The 18,474-nt window shown below is 40.2% G+C and overlaps 1 protein-coding gene across 1 annotated transcript in view; it reads right to left on the reverse strand.

Moving 5' to 3' along the window:
- The window catches only part of malrd1 (MAM and LDL receptor class A domain containing 1), a 109,663-nt gene that overhangs the window by 50,819 nt on the left and 40,370 nt on the right, over positions 1-18,474 (reverse strand). The window contains exons 16-18 of the mRNA XM_041814287.1: positions 13,716-13,929; positions 13,365-13,612; positions 10,942-11,230 (exon numbers count right to left, since the gene is read on the reverse strand). Of these exons, the coding sequence (XP_041670221.1) occupies positions 10,942-11,230; positions 13,365-13,612; positions 13,716-13,929 (751 nt within the window). The remainder of the gene's footprint in view (positions 1-10,941; positions 11,231-13,364; positions 13,613-13,715; positions 13,930-18,474) is intronic.

The raw sequence follows: 18,474 nt of genomic DNA on the forward strand, positions 1-18,474 counted from the left end.
AAGTCACCAGTCACCAGTTGGGGAGCAGGTGGCCTGGTGGTTAAAGGCGCTCCCCATGTACGCGGGCAGCCCGAATCCGGCCTGAGGCCCTTTACTGCATGCCCTCCCCCACTCTTGACCCTGTTTCCGACTCTATCCACTGTCCTCCTCTATCCAATAAAGGCACAAAAATGCCCAAAAATAAATCTTAAAAAAAAAAAAAAAAAGAAAAGTCACCAGTTAACACAGTCACTAGTTAAACCATAACACCTGCTCTTGTGCAGCATCATCATCATCAGTGAAGCTTTCAGAATTTTTTTTTTCACCCCAAAGTTCCTGATAAATACTTTTCCTACTTATATTACAGCTTCTACTTTGTAACTCAGCAGATTTCTCTTCAGCTCAGTCTTAACTCTGGGGAAAAAGTCAACAGGGAGAGTGTGGAGACCATCTGCATTCAGCATCAGGGTCCCTTTAAGAGGCTTAGGAAGACAAAGGAGCATGCAGCTATAAGCTCAAATCAGTGTATCATAGTGTGGCAGTCCTGGGGAGTGGGGGTCTCAGGACTGGAATCTGCTTCTTTTGGTGCCAGGCATTCCAGCAGGGTCGGTGCCTTGGCTTTGGGGAGTGTTAGAGAGGGAGATGAGGCGTGATGAAGAGGGGTGGTCTCTGTAAGTAAAGGAGAGAAAAGGGAATATAAGTCCCTCCAAATCCTTTGTTCCTCTTCAGATGCACAGGACCAGAAGCAATGCTCCCCAACAAAGCCACAGAGGAAGCCAGGAAGCCACGGCTCCCGACTGTGAAGCCAGACTGCCTCACCTCCTGATGGGCAGTAAAGGCGGACTCAGGGTTAATTTATATAAAAATGTTCCAACTAATAGTACACCATTTCTCCATCTCCTATACTTATTTGATTAATTTGTCCTCATTAATTTAAGTGCTTATTTTATATCATTATTAACTTTAAGGCTCTTTAACACAGTGAGCTAAGTGACCTTTACAGCAGCTGCAACTGTCCTTAGATCCAGTATGTTAGTCATGCTGTAGATGTATCTTTTATTTACTTTTCTTATCCATTTTTATTCCTGAATTTTAAAGTATTTCAGCACATTTTAGGCCTTATCTTGTGCATCTGATTTTATAAACATTTCATAGGTCATTGTTTTTACTTCAGTGGCCTTAAATCAATCTGTCTTCAGCTTTCAAAAATGGCTTTGGTGTCTTTTACTCGCCTCTGTAAATTAACTTGATTTCATTGTTAGCCGTCTCACTGATCTCTTCAGTATAATTTTGATGAAGGTTGAGGGAAGGTGGATGAGGGATGAAGAGTGTTTAATTGATCAGTTGACAGTAAATAGCAGGTATAATAAGAAAATTAAAAGATGCATCACAGTAGTGGAATTAAAAATAAGTTAATTACCATAGTAAAGGTTGAGGGATTGGTTTAAAAGTTTAATTAAGAGCACTAGTTTGTAGGTGTTACTGGTTTTAACACTAAAAAAAAATAAAATGATGAATTATCTCTACTTTAAAGAAGACAGAAAAAGAAGAGTACTTCAAAGATCACTTTTTACATGAATTCAAAGTGTGATAAACTTTCATAGGAGTTAAAGGCATTTAAATATCCATCTTTAATTCTTTTTTATCTTTTACAGTATTTTTCACCTTTTTTTCACTCTGAAGTCATTTGTTTGTCTAATTTACCAACATTTGCTGGGTTTTTTTTAAAGTTATTTTTGGGTCATTTTTTGACACCAACTACACAGCAAAAACTGGAGTGTTAAATTCTTAGTGTTAAACATTTCAGTGTTGATTTTAACACTCAAAGTGTTATTTTAACTCCATTCAGAGTAAATGGTCTTCAGTGTTGGAGTTATTTGACAGTGTTAAATAAACCAGTATTATTCCAACACTGTAGAAAGTCAGTTGATCCAAGCCCCACCTACTGCAATTTCAAATCTGGGGGGACTTTTGATCAGTTATTGCCACTAGCTTGAATGCTAATAAATGCTAATGGCCATATTGCATCTGTTTCATTGTTATTTTATATTTAGCAGTAAAATCCTCAATAATTAGCACCTTTAGGGTCACATTACCATTCTATTTTTGAGCCATGTTCTGAGTTCACCATAGGGCTAAAATAATGTGCTAGTTTTCCACAGAACAATTGGTCCACAAAGTTTACACTGGTATGGGGCCAGTACTTGGTATCAGCCGATACCCAATGCTCCAGTATCTGGAAGGAAAAAATGGTTTTGGAAATTGGAAATGCAATCTTCCAGGTGGAGCTCAGCTGGCAGAGCAGGCGCCCATTTAAGAGGCTGTAGTCCTTCACACACTGGTGGTAGGTTTGAATCCTGATTCCAGTGCTGCTTGGTGTATGTCTTCCCCCTCTTTCCTATTTCCTGTCTTTTCTACAGATTCATTTTCACTTTACAGTGTCTTTTAAAAAGTGCAATTCCCCCTAACCTTTCGTCAATCAACGGGCTACAAGTTGGAGCTGAGGCCTTTAGTGTTCTGTCAAACAGTTATAGGTGCGCCCACCTGTCAGTCAAATCAGCCACGCCCTTACTTTTGCAAACCTATTCGTAACTCTTAGCCTAAATGTAATTAAAACAGATAATTTATAAAGAAGAACACCCTGGACAGTTTTACAGATCAGGAAATGAGCTACATGGAAGAAAACCACATTCAAAACTAGGCTGTGAAAATGTTTTTATCTGCTGCAAGAGTGGGCATATTTTAAATTGGACCTAATGGAGATTTCTTGTCTTTAAAGCCAGTGTCAAGAGGACACTCAGCAAACTAAAAGTTTTTGCACTTCCACTTTGGTTTTATTCTATAGCCCAAACATTTCTTGCTTGAGTTAAACCACATTTTTCGACATTTTATCAGTTTTTTCCATCTTTAAGGTTCTTTTTCTAATTTATTATTATGCTTTATTCAGATAGAAAAGAGGATAGAATCAGAAACTGGGGAGAGGGAGATACTGGGGAATGACATCCTGGAAAGGAGGCACAGGCCAGATTATAACCTGGGCCACCTGCTTCCACCTGCTTCCACCTGTGTTTCTATGTGTTAGAGAGGGTAAGATGAAGAATGTCTATGAGTTGACATGGTAGCCCAACAATCTGCACAATCTGGGAGGGCATTATAAAGGGTATAGTCAGTGATGCTTATGCATTCAGTAAGACACAATCTTGTCTTTAGTTGGAACTTGTATCAAAGTTGATCTTATCATATCATATCTTATCATAATCAACAGGTTCATTTCTCTTGTGTCCTCTGATAATTTAAAACTGCAGCTAGCTGATGCATAAAGCAGGGTGAGGAAGGTGCTGATAGCATCAATGCCACTTCTGCTCTTACAGCACGTCTGATAAGTCAACCTCAGAACTTTAAAAGTATCTGCCTTCTGATCAGATGCTGTCAGATTCATCGCAGTCAAACTGAAGATTCAAACAAACGTAAGATGAGATGAGATGAACGCATCAGGGTAAGAGGAGAGGTAGATGAAGTGATGCACCCATCATGCCTAGTGCCCACCGTACAAGCCTGTGGGGGCTAGCTGGTCAGGTCTAGGATCAGCAAAGTTATGAGCCCAAAGAATGAGGTCAGCTGACTACCTGAATATACTGAATGACCAGGTTATTCCCTGGTGGCACAGGCATATTCCAAGATGACAATGCCAGGATTCATGTGAAAAGTGGTTCAGGGAGCATGAGACATCATTTCCACACATGGATTGACCACCACAGAGTCCAGGCTTTAACCCTATTGAGAATCTTTGGTATGTGCTGGAGAAGAATTTGCACAGCAGTCCGACTCTCCCATTATCAGTACAAGAACTTGACTAAAAGTGAATGCAACTCTGGATGGAAATAAATGTTGGGACATTGCAGAAGCTTATCGAAACAGTGCCACGGCGATTGCATGCCATAATCACAGCTAAAGGCAGCCCAATGAAATATTAGCATGTATATTTCTTGTGATTTCTTGAGCACAGACGTAATGAAACCTGAGCGTAACTCATTATTTACTGATGGTGTCAGACTCACGAGAAACAGGTGAATAGTGACAACTCAAAATGCTGCACAGAGAGGGAAGTCTTGGCTAGAGGTCTTTTAACCCAAACCGCCAGCTACACCAGAGAAACTGGCACCAGCTCTATAACTCTATCAGACAGTGATAGATGATGATTGCTGATGAGTTCCGAGACTGGTAATAATGTACTGACAGAGCTGAGATTTTTCATTGTCAGATTATATAAATTGAAGTCTTATGAGGTGCTGTACTGAAGTGCCTTATGTTCACAGATCTCACTCACAATCTTCCCTCTTTCATGCATGTAAATGAGAACAAGCAGCTTTCTATTTAATGAACAAACACCCTTGAATGATGCCCTCAATAATAAACATACAATTAAACGTATCTGTTTCACATGAGGTCATTGAAAGCTGAGCATTATAAGCCTCCTAATGATTGATGCTTTATAGATGCTCCTTACAGAAAGCCATGCAGTGAATAGTGAATGTTTATGTTAATGGATTTCCTTCATACATGAGAGAACATTTGCTTAAACAGCCCAGAGCAGAATTATATGAATGGAGGAGGTTTGCCACTGAAGCCTTCATTAACAGCTTCCATGTGTGGGAAATCCTCCTGATTCCCTTCTAATGACTGTCGTAGATCCTTTCATTACTGCCAAGACTTCACTTCTGCTGTCTGATCGTGGACTCAGTTAGATCTCTGATTGTAAAATGACTGCTCACTATTGTTTTATTCTCCATGTGGCTGCTTTAAAGTCTAAGATTTCTGTTCCTTACTGTTTCCCATATCTTTAAATGAAACTCTCAGCCATAGCAGGACACACGCTGCCGGCACATGCAGTGCTTCAGCTCTCTATCATGTAATAAGACAATGTTATAGGACAAGGCAGTGGGGGAAATGGCCCTGAGGGGCTTTAGTATATAATTACACTTCCTGCTGTCTTTGGTCTCATCAGTAGAACTGTACATCCTCTGCAGCCTGCAGCAGCTATAAAGCCTCAAACCCCCCTCTGCTCCTCTTAATGGTAGGATGAACTTTGCTTCACTGTCAGAGCAGAGGTGGTTCTTCCTGTCCAAACCTTCAAAAATACCAACACTCCTTCTGTTCTCCTGATCCACATCCCTTTTTTATTTTCATGCTGCTTCCTTTGCTCAGCTTGTGCTTGTTGTGAAAAAGATTCTGTCATGTTCTGGAAAGGGAAAAAGCTCTCTTTCCCTTGTAACATTTTTCTTTTCAGTTCCTCCAAACGTTTCGTACACTGAAATCTTTTTACAAAAGCTGCCAGCCTCTCTGCCGTAGCTCATTACTCACAGTACAGATGTGTCTAAATGAGCTTGTTCATGCAGTTGCACAAATTTGGAGTCAGCTTGAATGGCAATGTCCGACTGAAAAGGAAGCCTATTTTTCATCAGAAGTAAAGATGCATATATTTAAAGCTCCGGTTAGAGGTTTTTGCCTGGTTATAAAACTGACTGACTCATCCCAGATGCCTTTGTATGTGCTACAAAGAGAAATACGATCACCAGGAAGAAGTTTAATTACTTCTAAATGGGTATGTCAGATGCCTGTGACTGTTGGCTCTGGGTAGGAGAGCTGCCATGCTGCCTTTATTTATATTTACCACTGAAAAGATTTAACGGAGGGATTTTTGACTTTAAAAAGACAGAAGAAGATTTATGTATCCACGTGGTGTAAACAGGACTACATCTTCAAAGATATAAGATGAACCAATGTCTCCACAGGGGAGCAAAAAAACCATCTTCTAACACTTTAACTGTTACTAAGTTGGCGTTGATGTGTTTACCCCTGAAATGTCAGCCCCTTCATTAAAACAGACGTGAATTACGAAAAATGTTTCAAAAAATTCAAAACCAGCATCTCCTCCTAAAACTGGGCCCCTTTAAATCTTTATTATCCACTTAAAACAACAGCAGGGGGCGCTAGTGTGGCTCAGTTGGTAGAGCAGGCCTCAGGCAGCAGCTATAGTTCTCAACGCACTTGTTGGATCTGTTCCTGCTCTTGGCCCATGTTTGGTGATTGTCCTCCCCCTCGCTCTTTCCCCATATTTCCTGTCTCATCCCGTAATAACTCAAAAAAGGCAGAATGCCCCAAAAACTATCTTTAAAATGAACAAACAAGAAAAAACTATGCCAACTGGCAAGGGCCCAGGGTGTCGTTTTTGAGTTGCACCATGAATGAAGTTATCCACTGAGTTAGAGTTACTGAGTGTGACTTTAGGTGATCGCAAGGGGCAATTTAGTGTTTAATTTAACACCATTTATAAATTGAATCAGCTCTGAAAATTTTGCTGTGTATTTTATTTCATTATAGTGGTGTGACTTTACCTGAACAATCTGGTTGGAGATCTATTCTCTTGCTGTTATTTCCCATAAGATCATAGTTTCTAGCAACTCAGTACTCAGTTCTTAAAGTAAACTTTAAATAAAATACTGTTTACCTTTACTTGAGTAGATTTATAGACCTGTGCTTTTACTTTTACTTTGGTCAATTTTAACCAAAGTAACTGTACTTTTACTTGAGTACAATAGTAGTGTACTTTTCTTCCACTGAACCCACATTTTGGTTAAGAAAAAAGATCATACTTGGATGTAAACAAAGTATGTTTTAAATAAACTATGAAGATGTAAAAGCCCAAAATAAAACCTTATGAAGAAGAGTCAATGTTGACCAATAACATGGAACACAAACTACCTTCCAGTCTGTTTAATAATAATGCCAAAGCTAAAACTTTGTGATTTGTCTGACTTACCTTATAAAAAATCTGCTAACTTTACCTTTTGGTAGTTGGTAGTATTATCTGTATATAAATGTGGACATAATGCTTCCATCTCTGTCTGAACAAAAGTGAAGCCAAAATACCCTCATAATGGGCCTTTCCAAAAGCCTTTCCAACATTTCGACTATATAGTTGGTCCTCTATGCCAAAAAATAACATTAACCAGGCAGGGTTTACCACCTAAACTCTGGATCTAGATTTACTGGCCTCACTCCTCGGCAATTAATGCTTCGTGTCTAAGGTTGGTAGCATAAAGATGAATGAAATCACAGGAAACATACAGAAATCTAAGGAAGGATAAAGTCAAATCATTTTAATGCACTTTCTCCCAGGGGTCAATATGTTGCTCAAGAAAGAATATTCAAGGATTGTACTGAACCACTATGGCACTGTCTCTGAACTGGAGGTGAAATGCAGAATATAGCTGCATTAACATAGAGGCATGATTAACACGGAGACTTGTGTTATCACTCAGCGAGGCTGCTCTTCTGCTGAGCTCTCCAGTGACTGATTAATACCCAGACTCTCTGGGTCTCTAGCTATTTCCAATAAGCACTAATACTGACAAATGCAGAGGGACAGTAAGAGGAGGAAACCAGGGAGAGTGAGAGAGAGATGTATCACACTTCTGCTGCTGAAGGATCTGGTCTTCCCTAGCTCATCTCAAAGCAGGCAGGAGCCTCATTCAGGGGCCTCACAGCTCCACAGTTTTCATCCATTTCTGGGCACGCACAATCGAAGAGCCGTCTCTCCTCCCCGGCACCCAATACAAGAGAAAAGCAATAAATTTAATAGGCCAATTATAGGCGCGGTAACAACGGCAATAAATCAGCTCTTGTTGTGTTCTCTCGTCTCTTAAAGGTTTCCCCCATAAAGAGGGGAAAAGATGCAGAGGAACATTGGATAGATGAATAGTTCCCCAGCCACATGTTCAGACAGTGAAGGGGCTGGTTCAGTCAGGGCTCTGACAGACAGTGACAAACACTGCCTGGTAGGTAGTATGTTAGGTTTCAGAATTTAGCTTTATCTCATAAAGACTGTTAATAAGGATGCTCTATCATAAACATAGACTCAGCATTTTGCTGAATATATATCTTTTTTTTACATGTTTTAAGAACAATGTGGTGGAATATTCAGGATTTTCAAATCTTTCTCCGATTGTTAGTATGAGGAAAATATAAGACAAGTCATCAAACGGAAGTTATCCAGGTTTTTGATAGGACATTTTTCCTTAAAATGGGATTCTCCATAGTCATGTTCTTCCGCTCACACTGTAGGTGAACTTTAAATTCTTTCAATTATTTGGAATAAGAAGGACCTATTGAATCAGAAACATTGGTATTGTCTATGAACAGGAAATTCTTGCAATTTTTCTTGAAAACATTCACATAAATTCATAGCAATTACATAAATCTTATGTAAACAATTATTAAATATATTTTCTAAGAATTTTCCCATACAAAAGTACCCCAAAATTTATTCAAGTAGTCCCCAAATGTTTTGGTGAAACTTCATCATATTTTAAAAAAAAAAACCCCAATAAAATAATTCTCCCAAAACTCCAAGTAAATTCCTGAGAATTTCCAAGCAAATTCCCCACAAATTTGGAAATACCTTCCTAATACAAGTTCCTGTGAAGTGAAATCTGTTCTGCAGAAGCTACAGAGCTTATTTTGGCTTTCACAGCAAAATCTGATGCTCCTTTACCACCAATGGGAACAGCATATACCAGATGTTCTTAAATCCACCGTGAAGAACAACCAGAAGGGCAACCAGGAGAAAGTTTGTAGCAGTTTTCTGTAATCTTCTCTATTTTGGTGTATTTCTGTGGCAGTTTTATGGCACCACTTACAGGCTTGGCAGACATACTACAGCGATTACATTGTTTTCAGTGGTTCTGTGCTTACGTGGACATTTCCTGAAACAATCCTGTGTTTACGGAAAACTTTTTTCAAAATGAAACAGAAATATATCATTTTTGTCTCTGTGTGGACAAGGCTTTAGGAGGTTAAAGTAATACAGCTGTACAATTGTTGATTAAAGTAAAAGGAACAATGTCGTCTATTTTTCTGGAATTGGAATTAAAAAGCCATTGTGAGCTGGCTTTTTCTTTAAGTACCAGTTGTTTCACCTCCACCCTGGCATTTATTTGGACTCCAGTCTTTTGGCAGGAAAATTTATTTCTGCTGCTGTTGAACCGGACAGGCTTTTTGTTTTAATTCTTGTTTCCCAAGGCCGGTACTTTATTAGTCATCTGTCTTTGTCTATGGAACTTGATTACTACTGTGAAATTTTTTGCAGGAGTTAAAAGTGTATTAATCTGTGAAAGGTCACCATTATTATCAAGAAAGGGCTTTAAATACCAGCCAAGTTATTACTAAACAGAAACTAAATCAGATTCAGGTGGAAGCAGATGAGGAAAAGAAACCCACTACATCAAAATGAATATAAAGAACAGGCATGGGTTAAATTAAATTTTCTTGTATATTTCTCACACTTATATGTTTCATAACATCAAGAGAACATTAATACCAGACAAATGGAGCTTTAGTAAATGTTGCTCCTAAATGATGACTTATTAAAGGGAAAAAACGTCCAAACTTTCCTCGGTACCATGTGAAAAAGTAAATGTCCTCCTTGTTAAATCATGACTTAACTGTGATTAACCATGCTTTTTGGAAAGCTGAGTTCAGCCAAACCCAGGCCTGATTACTGCCAGACTTGTTGACTCAAGAAATCACGTAAATATAACCTGTCAGACAAAGTGAAGAAGGCTACAAGATCTCGAAAAGCAACACATCATGCCGTGAACAGATAAGAAACAAAGTCATTGACATCTACCTGTCTGAAATGGGTTAAAAAGCCTTACTAAGGCTTTAGGACACCAGCAAACCAGTGTGAGAGCCATTATCCACAAATGTAGAAAATCTGGAACAATGGTGGACCTTCCCAGGAGTGACCGGCCTACCAAAATTGCTCCAAGAGTGCAATGATGACTCATCCGGGAAGTCACAAAAGGACCCAGGACAACATCAAAAGGCCTGTAGACCCCACTGGCCTAAGTCAAGTTTAGTGTTCATGATTCAACAATAAGAAACAGACTAGGCAAAAATGGCATGGAATGGGATGATGGCTGGGGGGGGGGGGGGTGGTATCCAAGGCCCTGAGACTTTTGGGAAAATATTCTGTGGACTGACTCGACAAAAGTTGAACTTTTTTGGAACGTGTGTGTCCCGTTACATGTGGTTTAAACCTAACACAACATTTTATGAAAAGAACATCAGACCAACAGTCAAACATGTTGGTAGTGTGATGGTCTAGGGCTGCTTCGCTTCCTCAGAACCTGGATGACTGTAATTGATGGAACCATGAATTCTGTTCTCTACCAGAAAATCCTGAAGGGGAATACCCAGCCATCAGTTCATGACCTTGAGCACAAGCCCACTTGGGTTATGCAGCAGGACAACGATGGCTTAGAGTGCCTTAGAAAAAACAAAATGAAGGTTTCGGAGTGGCCTAGTTATCCCAGTTGAACTTAAGTTTGATTGAGATGCTGTGGCATGACCTTAAAGAGGCTGTTCATGCTTAAAAAATTCCAATAATTCTGCAAGGAAGAGTGGGATGAAATTCCTCCACAGCGATAAAAAATTGCCAGTTATCACAAATGCTGCAGTTGTTGCTGCCAAAAGTGGCACAGCCAGTTTTTAGGGTTAGGGGGTAATTACTTTTCCACATAGGGCCAGAGATTGTTCGACCACTTATGACACTATGATGAAGATCCTTAAAGAAATCACAGCAAGCCACTGCGTAACTATTGAAGCATTTTAGTCCAAACTAAACCAAAGCATTGAACTGAAAGTGACCTTGTGTTCTCTAGCAGTGACAAAACACTTTAAAAAATGACTCTCAGTAAGAGAAAAAGTTAAAGTAAATCAAACTGAAATATAATGTGATAAAAGAATGTGCAGACAACAAACCAAAGAGATAAGGTTGTGGAAAAACAACATCACAACCTCAAACAGCAGTTTTTCACATTGTTTTTGGCCCATGGACGTGTGATTACGGCATGATAAGGGAACAGCTCAGAAAGAAGACAGAGTAGAGTTGGCATGTACCTGCAGGAGGTGAAGGAGTGTCGTCCTCTATTTCAGCTGAGGAGGCGAGCAGACAACCCGGAGAGAAAGTGATGTCGTCCAAGCAGATGTCGCCCTTCGGATTGCGGCCCACCTTGCCCTCAAAGACCACATGAAAGTCTCTGGTGTTGCTCAGCTGGATCTCCCTCCTCTGCCAGTAGTTTCCCTGATCTCCGGTCAAGTTCAGGAGGAGGTGAAGACGACCTTCGCTTCTGCTGAACACGCCGAGGGTGCCGATGCCGTCTCCAGACATGTGGAGATAGAAATGCATCTGGAGAAAGGAGAAAAACATGTATTTTTTTATTTAAGTAACTCATACATGTGCAGATATGAATTCCTAAAATAGCCATGCATTTCTGGCAATTTGTTGCATCATTAAAATTCCAGCACAGCGAGCAAAATGCCAAAAATTCAAAGTTAAAGACACAATATAGAGTGTTAATGGCCCCTGCAAAGATGTATTATGTCTTTCTGGCAACAGACACCACTTTCTCTCTGCTATATTCCTTTAACTTTCCTCCCTGCAGAATAACCCGTCCTCCTTGGGGATGAATATGGAAAGAAACCAAAAGTATGAGGCATAGAAAGGTAATTTAGCGAAAATCTTGTCACTAGAAAGACACATTTTTTCTTAATTAATACTTGGAGAAAAATAAAGTCCTTCTTCCTCACAGAGCTCAGTCAGTGATTTGTTTTATAGCACTTTATCCGAACTGAGGTGTCTTCAGAGCCACAGCAGCACAACTACAACCTCAGGAGGGAGATTGAACATCCCTCTCTTCCTCTCTCCCGTGCAGCTCTCCCTTCACTTTAATTGGAGCCTTTTTGCTGACTGCCTGATTGATTGACAGGTCAGCAGTGGGATAAGACAGGAACGACACACAGAGCAAACTGTGCAGTCAATCAAGACATCGCTCCTCAGAGGAGCATCAGGCTGACAGCTGGGAGGATACACACAGACACACACAAACACTTGCACTATGAGGGGCACATGCTCTTCTCAGTTACTAATTACTGGCTTTGTTACAACCGCTGTAAATGAAAGAACAAAAATGACAGATTAAAAGACAATTTGCAAGGTTAAAGTTTTATTTCTGAGAAAACAAAGTGCTTTCTTGTGAGTTTATTGAGAGGACTGATTTCACTCTAACTTCATTCCAATTGGTTTAAAGCTGAAGTCTGGCTCTGGCATCCTTAGCTTAGCAAAGATGTAAAATAAGTGACTGCATAAATGTTCACCCCCTTTAAAATGACTGACTTCATTCAAAAGAAGTCCAGTCAATTGGTGCTACTAGTCTCACAATTAGGGAAATGGGGATCACCTGAGTGCAGTGAATGTGTCTTCAGGGATTTAAGTATGAAGAGGCCTGTGTCTACTTAACTACAGTTCACCAAAAGGCATGTGGGAGACTCCATGGTCAAGTGGAAGAAGGTCATTGGTCTGATGAGACCAAAATGGTGCTTTTTGGCCATCAGGCAAGATGTGTGGTGGACAGCAAACAATGCACATCACCACAAACACACCAACTCCACTGTGAAGCGCAGTGGTGGCAGCATCATGTTGTGGGGATGCATCTTGGCAGCCAGTCCTGGAAGGCTTGTAAAGGTAAAATAGATGTGGCAAAATACCAGAAAATCCTGGAGGACAATCTCATTCAGTCTGCAAGAGAACTAGTGTCAGTGCTAAGATAGCTAAGCAAGGCTAACATCTCCTAGCCAAGCCTCACACCCAACATACACACAGCCTTATACAGTACCTAACTTCACACACTTCCTTGATATGGACAGAGAGACATTTGGTGGACCTTCAATTAAATAGTGTGCAAGAAAGCAAACATTAGCAATGAATTTCTCCCCCTAAAATCTTTAAAAATTCAAATGTGATTTCTTGAAAGTTTTACGAAACAGTTATTATCCCTCTTGGAAGCTTTATTTGTTTGAAAAATGTACTGTAATGTTGCATTTTGTATTCTTAATACATATGAGAGGTTAATAATTGATTAGAGTACTGCTCCTGCTGCCTCTTTTGTTATTCTCGCACTGAACTACACCACCATACCATATATGATATGAAATATTAATTGAGCACAGTGTCTCAGGTGCTGTAGAAATATGCTCCTTAATAGAGTGGTGAAATCCTCTCCAGCTTAACTTTTTGCCCCTTTCCTTTTTGAAAAATTGTAGAGATCTTTCTAATTGGATTCACAGAACACATATTGGTATTCATATCAGGGAGTCAACATCGGTAATAATGATTTTCAGCCTTTTTTGTGAATCTTTTACTTGTACTATCTTCTCTTAACCTCATTTTTTTCATGTTAGTTTTGCTTGGCAGTACTTTTTGTTTTATGCTATATATTCAGCACATTAGACTGTCTCCTCTTGTTCTTTGACTTCCACCTCACCTTGCACTCTTTGCTCCTGTAGCTCAGTAAAGGTCCTGATATGCGAGCCGTGTCCCCAGCTGCCTGAGGGAAGGAGCTCTCCAGGTAGAGGTAATGGCCCGAGGGGTCCCTCAGGGTGTGGTCACTTGAAGGCCCAGTGCCAACAGTGGGAGTGCTGCCCACCTTGATCAGCCAATCAAAGTCGTCCTCCCGGCACTGACGCCAGGAACAGAGGTCAAACTCAAAGCTGCAGCGTACGCCAAAGCCCTCTGAAAGGCAGCAATAAAGAGAGAAATCAATCAAGGTTGTACAATTATCTGAGGATTAATCTTCCTCAGGGTGTCATCAGCGGGACATTAGAGCGGGCCTCACTGCAGATGTAAGGGTCCTCGTCAGAGTTGTCCCCACAGTGGTTGATGAAGTCACACAGGTTGTCCTCGGGGATGCAGTGACCGTTAGCGCAGGCGTACTGCTCAGGTGTGCATGGTTGTTCCGGAAGAAGAGGAGGGGAACAGTGCAGGAAGCTGACATCATCGATGACCACGTCGCCCATGTAGCTGATCCCTCGCTTCACCCTGAACACCACCTGAAAAATATAACAATGATAACAAACCTCAGGTCAACTTTAAGTCCTGTAGACACATCACACTTTTAGGACTGAGACCTGTATTTCACACATTGGTCTTAACTAAGTCCAATGCTAATCGCTAAGTCTTCATTAAGACCAAACCTGACACTGGTTTTATAAACATATTTTTTTTAGATCGGTCTGTGTTGCACTGATTAGCTGTTTTATTTAATGCAGGAGACATTCAGAGCTGCCTTAACCACTCTACTTGCTGACAAGTAGCATTTGCCCAGGTATGGGTGCTTTCATATCATCCACAGACGATGCTCAAGGACACTGTGGTTCCCTAAAAGCAGTATGGGAGGTAGACCCTTCTGTAACTTGGTCCCTTTCCTTTGGAATTTCCTGTCAAGGTTTAGAGACACTCTCCACCTTTAAGCTTAAAACTTTCCTCTTTGATAAAGCTTATAGTTAGAGTTGGCTCAGGCCTGGACCAGCCTTTATTTATGCTGCTATAGGCTTAGACTGCTGGGGTTTCTCTCCCCTTCTTGCTCTCTTTATAACTGCTTCATCTACCAACATCATCCTTACTTCTATTATCATTACTAGGATAGTTACAGTGCTTCACAAATTTATTAGACCAGGCTTTCCCAAACTTTGGCCCAATTTGAAACCTGACAATCCTCTGGGACCCACCAAAGCCTTCACACAACCATAACAAGAGTCTCACATTATTTAGCTCCATTCTTTCTTTGATAAACAGAGAATGCAGAGACAATAATATTACTAGAACAGGAATCTGCAGCATCACAAAGTTGAATTGATGAGCCAATACTGTTTATATTGAGCAGGCATCTGCAAACTCACCTATATTTCTAATATTCATCTCTCCAAACATGTTTCATTAAACTCTTTTTTATAGAAAACAAATGTCTCTCTAAAGGAACTTATGTCCTACATCCTTATAATCAGGAGGCACATGTTTAAGAAAGTGTCACCAGTTAATCCAGCACCAGTTGAACTGCAACTCCAGTTCTGTAGCTGACAAAATCAAAGATAAAAAGGTGCCACATAAGTTAAATTCCGCTTGTGTTTTGTTAGTCATCGGGCTTCTAAAACATTAACATGTTATCAAGTATTTCATAACAATTTAAAACATGATTTTAACTCGAACACCATGCTTATGGTTTTTATTTAATTTAGATGACTTTTGCTGGCCCCCCTGCAGTACCACCAGGGCCCACCAGAGGGCCCCAGCCCACACTTTTGGAAGCACTGTATTAGACCACCTGTCAAGATTTTTAAAAAATCTTCAAACTTGGACTCGTCCATCTGGAGTACCTTCTTCCAGTCATCAACAGTCTGGTGTTTGTGCTCCCTGGCAAATCTGATGCGTTTCTGGATGTTTGAAGGCCTCAATAATGGCTTCTTAGCAGCTAGTCTTCCCTGTAAGCCTTGTTCCATCAGTCCTTAAAGAGCTTCTACATAATGATGTATTAGCCATTACAGAAACTGATTTTGGTCATTACCAATGCTGCTAAGTTAGGGCAGCTGTAGCATAAACCTTACATTGGGTTGTTCACTTTGACAGATTTTTACTTGCAAGCATCTTTAGAAATTATTTAAATGTTCATATCTTAAACATAATAGTAAAAGGAATGATGCTTGTCTTTGTAAGTTTAAGATTTAAGCCCAGTCTTGGCAAAGCAAGGACTTAAACCTCGAAGTCACCAGGCCCAGGGTTGATGCCTGATCTCATGAGACAAGGTGTTAAAGCCAAAAGCTGCTGTTCTACTGACTGATGTGATTCCATGTCCCGGGGCAGTCGACTGATGAAGAGCCAAGAGACAGAAAGGAAAGGGCACCTCAGCTGCTCGTTGTTGCATCAGTGCAGATCTGGACGTGTCCGCTCTGACAAAGGTTAATTTGCATCAGTGAAAATGTGCAAAGGCCGTGGTATTTGGTCAAAGAGATGACTGCTCTTGTCACGTGCAATCAAGACCTCTGTCCTGTGTGTGTTTTTGTGAAGGGGTGGGTGCTGTGCTGTGTGACAAGGCTGGCCTGGAATAACCTCAGCAGACAGACTCGATGGAGGGATTGCACCTCTGATCACCGTCAGTTACAAGACTCATTAGACTGAATCAGACTCAATCAATTTAGCATTGATCATCAAGTCTGTGTGTCCCATTTAGCTCACCGTAGCTGAAATTAGTCTCATTGCAGTGATGTGAAGAGAAAGCCGAGAGGCTGTCCTTCACTTCAGACTGAATGTCAATAATCTGAATGGCATGTTTATCACTGTAAAGGTGGACTCTGGAATAAATTATGTTTAACACCTCTACTGCCCAATACCTCCTGGATAGTTGTGTTCAAGGTTGTGATAACATTTAGAGCTTTTAAAAGATTAGTTTTCTTTATCCAATTAATCACTTGAATTTGATGGTTAATTTAATCACACTTTTATTTGTATGTTTAAAATGATTTTGTATTTCAAATAAATTTTTAAGTCTACTCTGACAATGTGAAGAAATTCTTACCAGTGTCTTGATTAGTGAATCAAATAGCTAAGAGTAAATGCACTTTATGATCATAACTTTTAATTTAAATGCAGTGAAATCTGAAGTGCTTCATAATGGTACATGCATTTTCAAGACACCATCTAGATGGGAGCATATGTTGAACTGATAGTGCCTTCACTGATGTAGACTTGACCCATGCCGTGGACACTAATACACCACCACATCATCACTTTGGCACTTTCCGTTGAAAACAATCTAATTTTTTCTTCTTATGTCCCAAAACAATTTGAAATGTGGATTCTTCAAACTACAGCACGCTCTTCCACATTCAGTCAGTCTTTCTCAGATGAACTATGGCTCAGAGAAGAAGGCGGTGCTTCTGGATGTTGGTGATAAAAGGCTTTTGCTTGTATGGTAGTCTTATGGCTCATTAATCTCTATGTTTGAAACACACATGGATACGGATGGAGCTTTTTATCCTTACTCTGCCTTTATTTAATCCATTTCATGATCTAAAGCTTATGGATACAGACCAAACATTGCAATACCACCCAAATTGTGGGGGCAGTGTTGAGCAATGTAGCCAGTTCAAACCAGAGCAGCAAACGAAGAAGAAGAATTTGGAAAAAAGGCTGAAATAATTGGAGTTTTCTGATGTAGTACAGTCAAATATTGAATAGGTTGTTGGACACTACAAACAAATGCATGGTGTTGGACGCCAGTTTGGCTTGGTGGGTGGAGTCTTTCCCCCACTTTCTCTCTCCATATTTCCTGTCTCTCTTCAGCTGTCCTAACTGAATAAAGGAAAATAAAGCCCCAAAATAATCTTAAAAAAACAACATACATGATGTTAGCATACATGTGACAGTGACAGATATCTACAATAGCACAGCTGGGTAGACATCGCGCCTTCTTTCTACAGTCTATGGCAGTGGTTCTCAGCTGGTTTGGCACCAGGACCCACCACAACCTCCTTAAGAGAAAACGCAACCCAGATGTTTTTAAATGTTCGACCATTACAATTTAACTAATAAAAATTCTGGACCCCAAATGGAAAAAACACATCATTACAGAAGGAGTGAACAGGCAAATGGGGGCAGTGACTGTTGTAAGCTTTAAAACACCATCCATTCATTTCCTATACCGCTTATCCCGTTGGGGGTTGCAGGGGGCTGAAGCCTATCCCAGCTGTCAGTGGGCGAGAGACGAGGTACACCAGTGCCAGTCAATCACCGGGCTGCTTTAAAACACGAGATCTATTTTGGTACATTTGTAGAGCATAAATGAGCCTTATGTTTACATGTGTAGATGAAGTGACACACTTTGTCAGCTGACAATGGTTTTCTAAAATGCTCCTGAGTTCATGTTGTGATATTCATCACTAAACTCTGCCAGTTCTCAATGCAGTGTGATCTGAGGGGTCTGAGGTTACAGGCATGTAATGTCAGCCTTGCCCCTTTTTTTCCAAATTCTCTTTAGTCCACAGTTTTCTCAGTCTGTTCACGCCCCCATGCCAACTAATTTGGAATATGCTGCAGGCATTATATCCATGATGTGTGTGTGGACCCCCTCAAATCAGGATCAATCCATAAAGATCCATCCCAAAAAATAATCATAAATGATCTTTTCTTTGTGCTGCATTTAACACAATATATGCTGAGAAGGATTTTCAAACCACTATATTCTGTTTTCATTCACATTTTTCATAGTGTCCCAACTTATTCAGAATTTGGCTTTGTATTTTTGCCAATGTAAATCCAGAATTTAGGTTTAAAAGCACAGTAAGTTTTATACTGCCACTAGGGGGCTCTCAACCAAAATAATAACACAAGTACAGACCATCTCTGCTGTTCTAAACTTGTGTTAAATTGAGGACTTTGTTTAATAAAACAGCACTTTATAAGGCACAGGATCTAAATAAAAACAGACGTTTGTTTTCATCTATAAATTTCACACTAGGGAAAGATGCACTAAAAATGAGCTTGGTTGCTTTTAAAGCATCCCCAGAATGGGCATGTGGGCTAGAGCGCATTTGCATCCTGAG

Source organism: Cheilinus undulatus, linkage group 19 (genome assembly GCF_018320785.1).
Source record: "Cheilinus undulatus linkage group 19, ASM1832078v1, whole genome shotgun sequence".
In the NCBI taxonomy this organism is placed as follows: domain Eukaryota; kingdom Metazoa; phylum Chordata; class Actinopteri; order Labriformes; family Labridae; genus Cheilinus; species Cheilinus undulatus.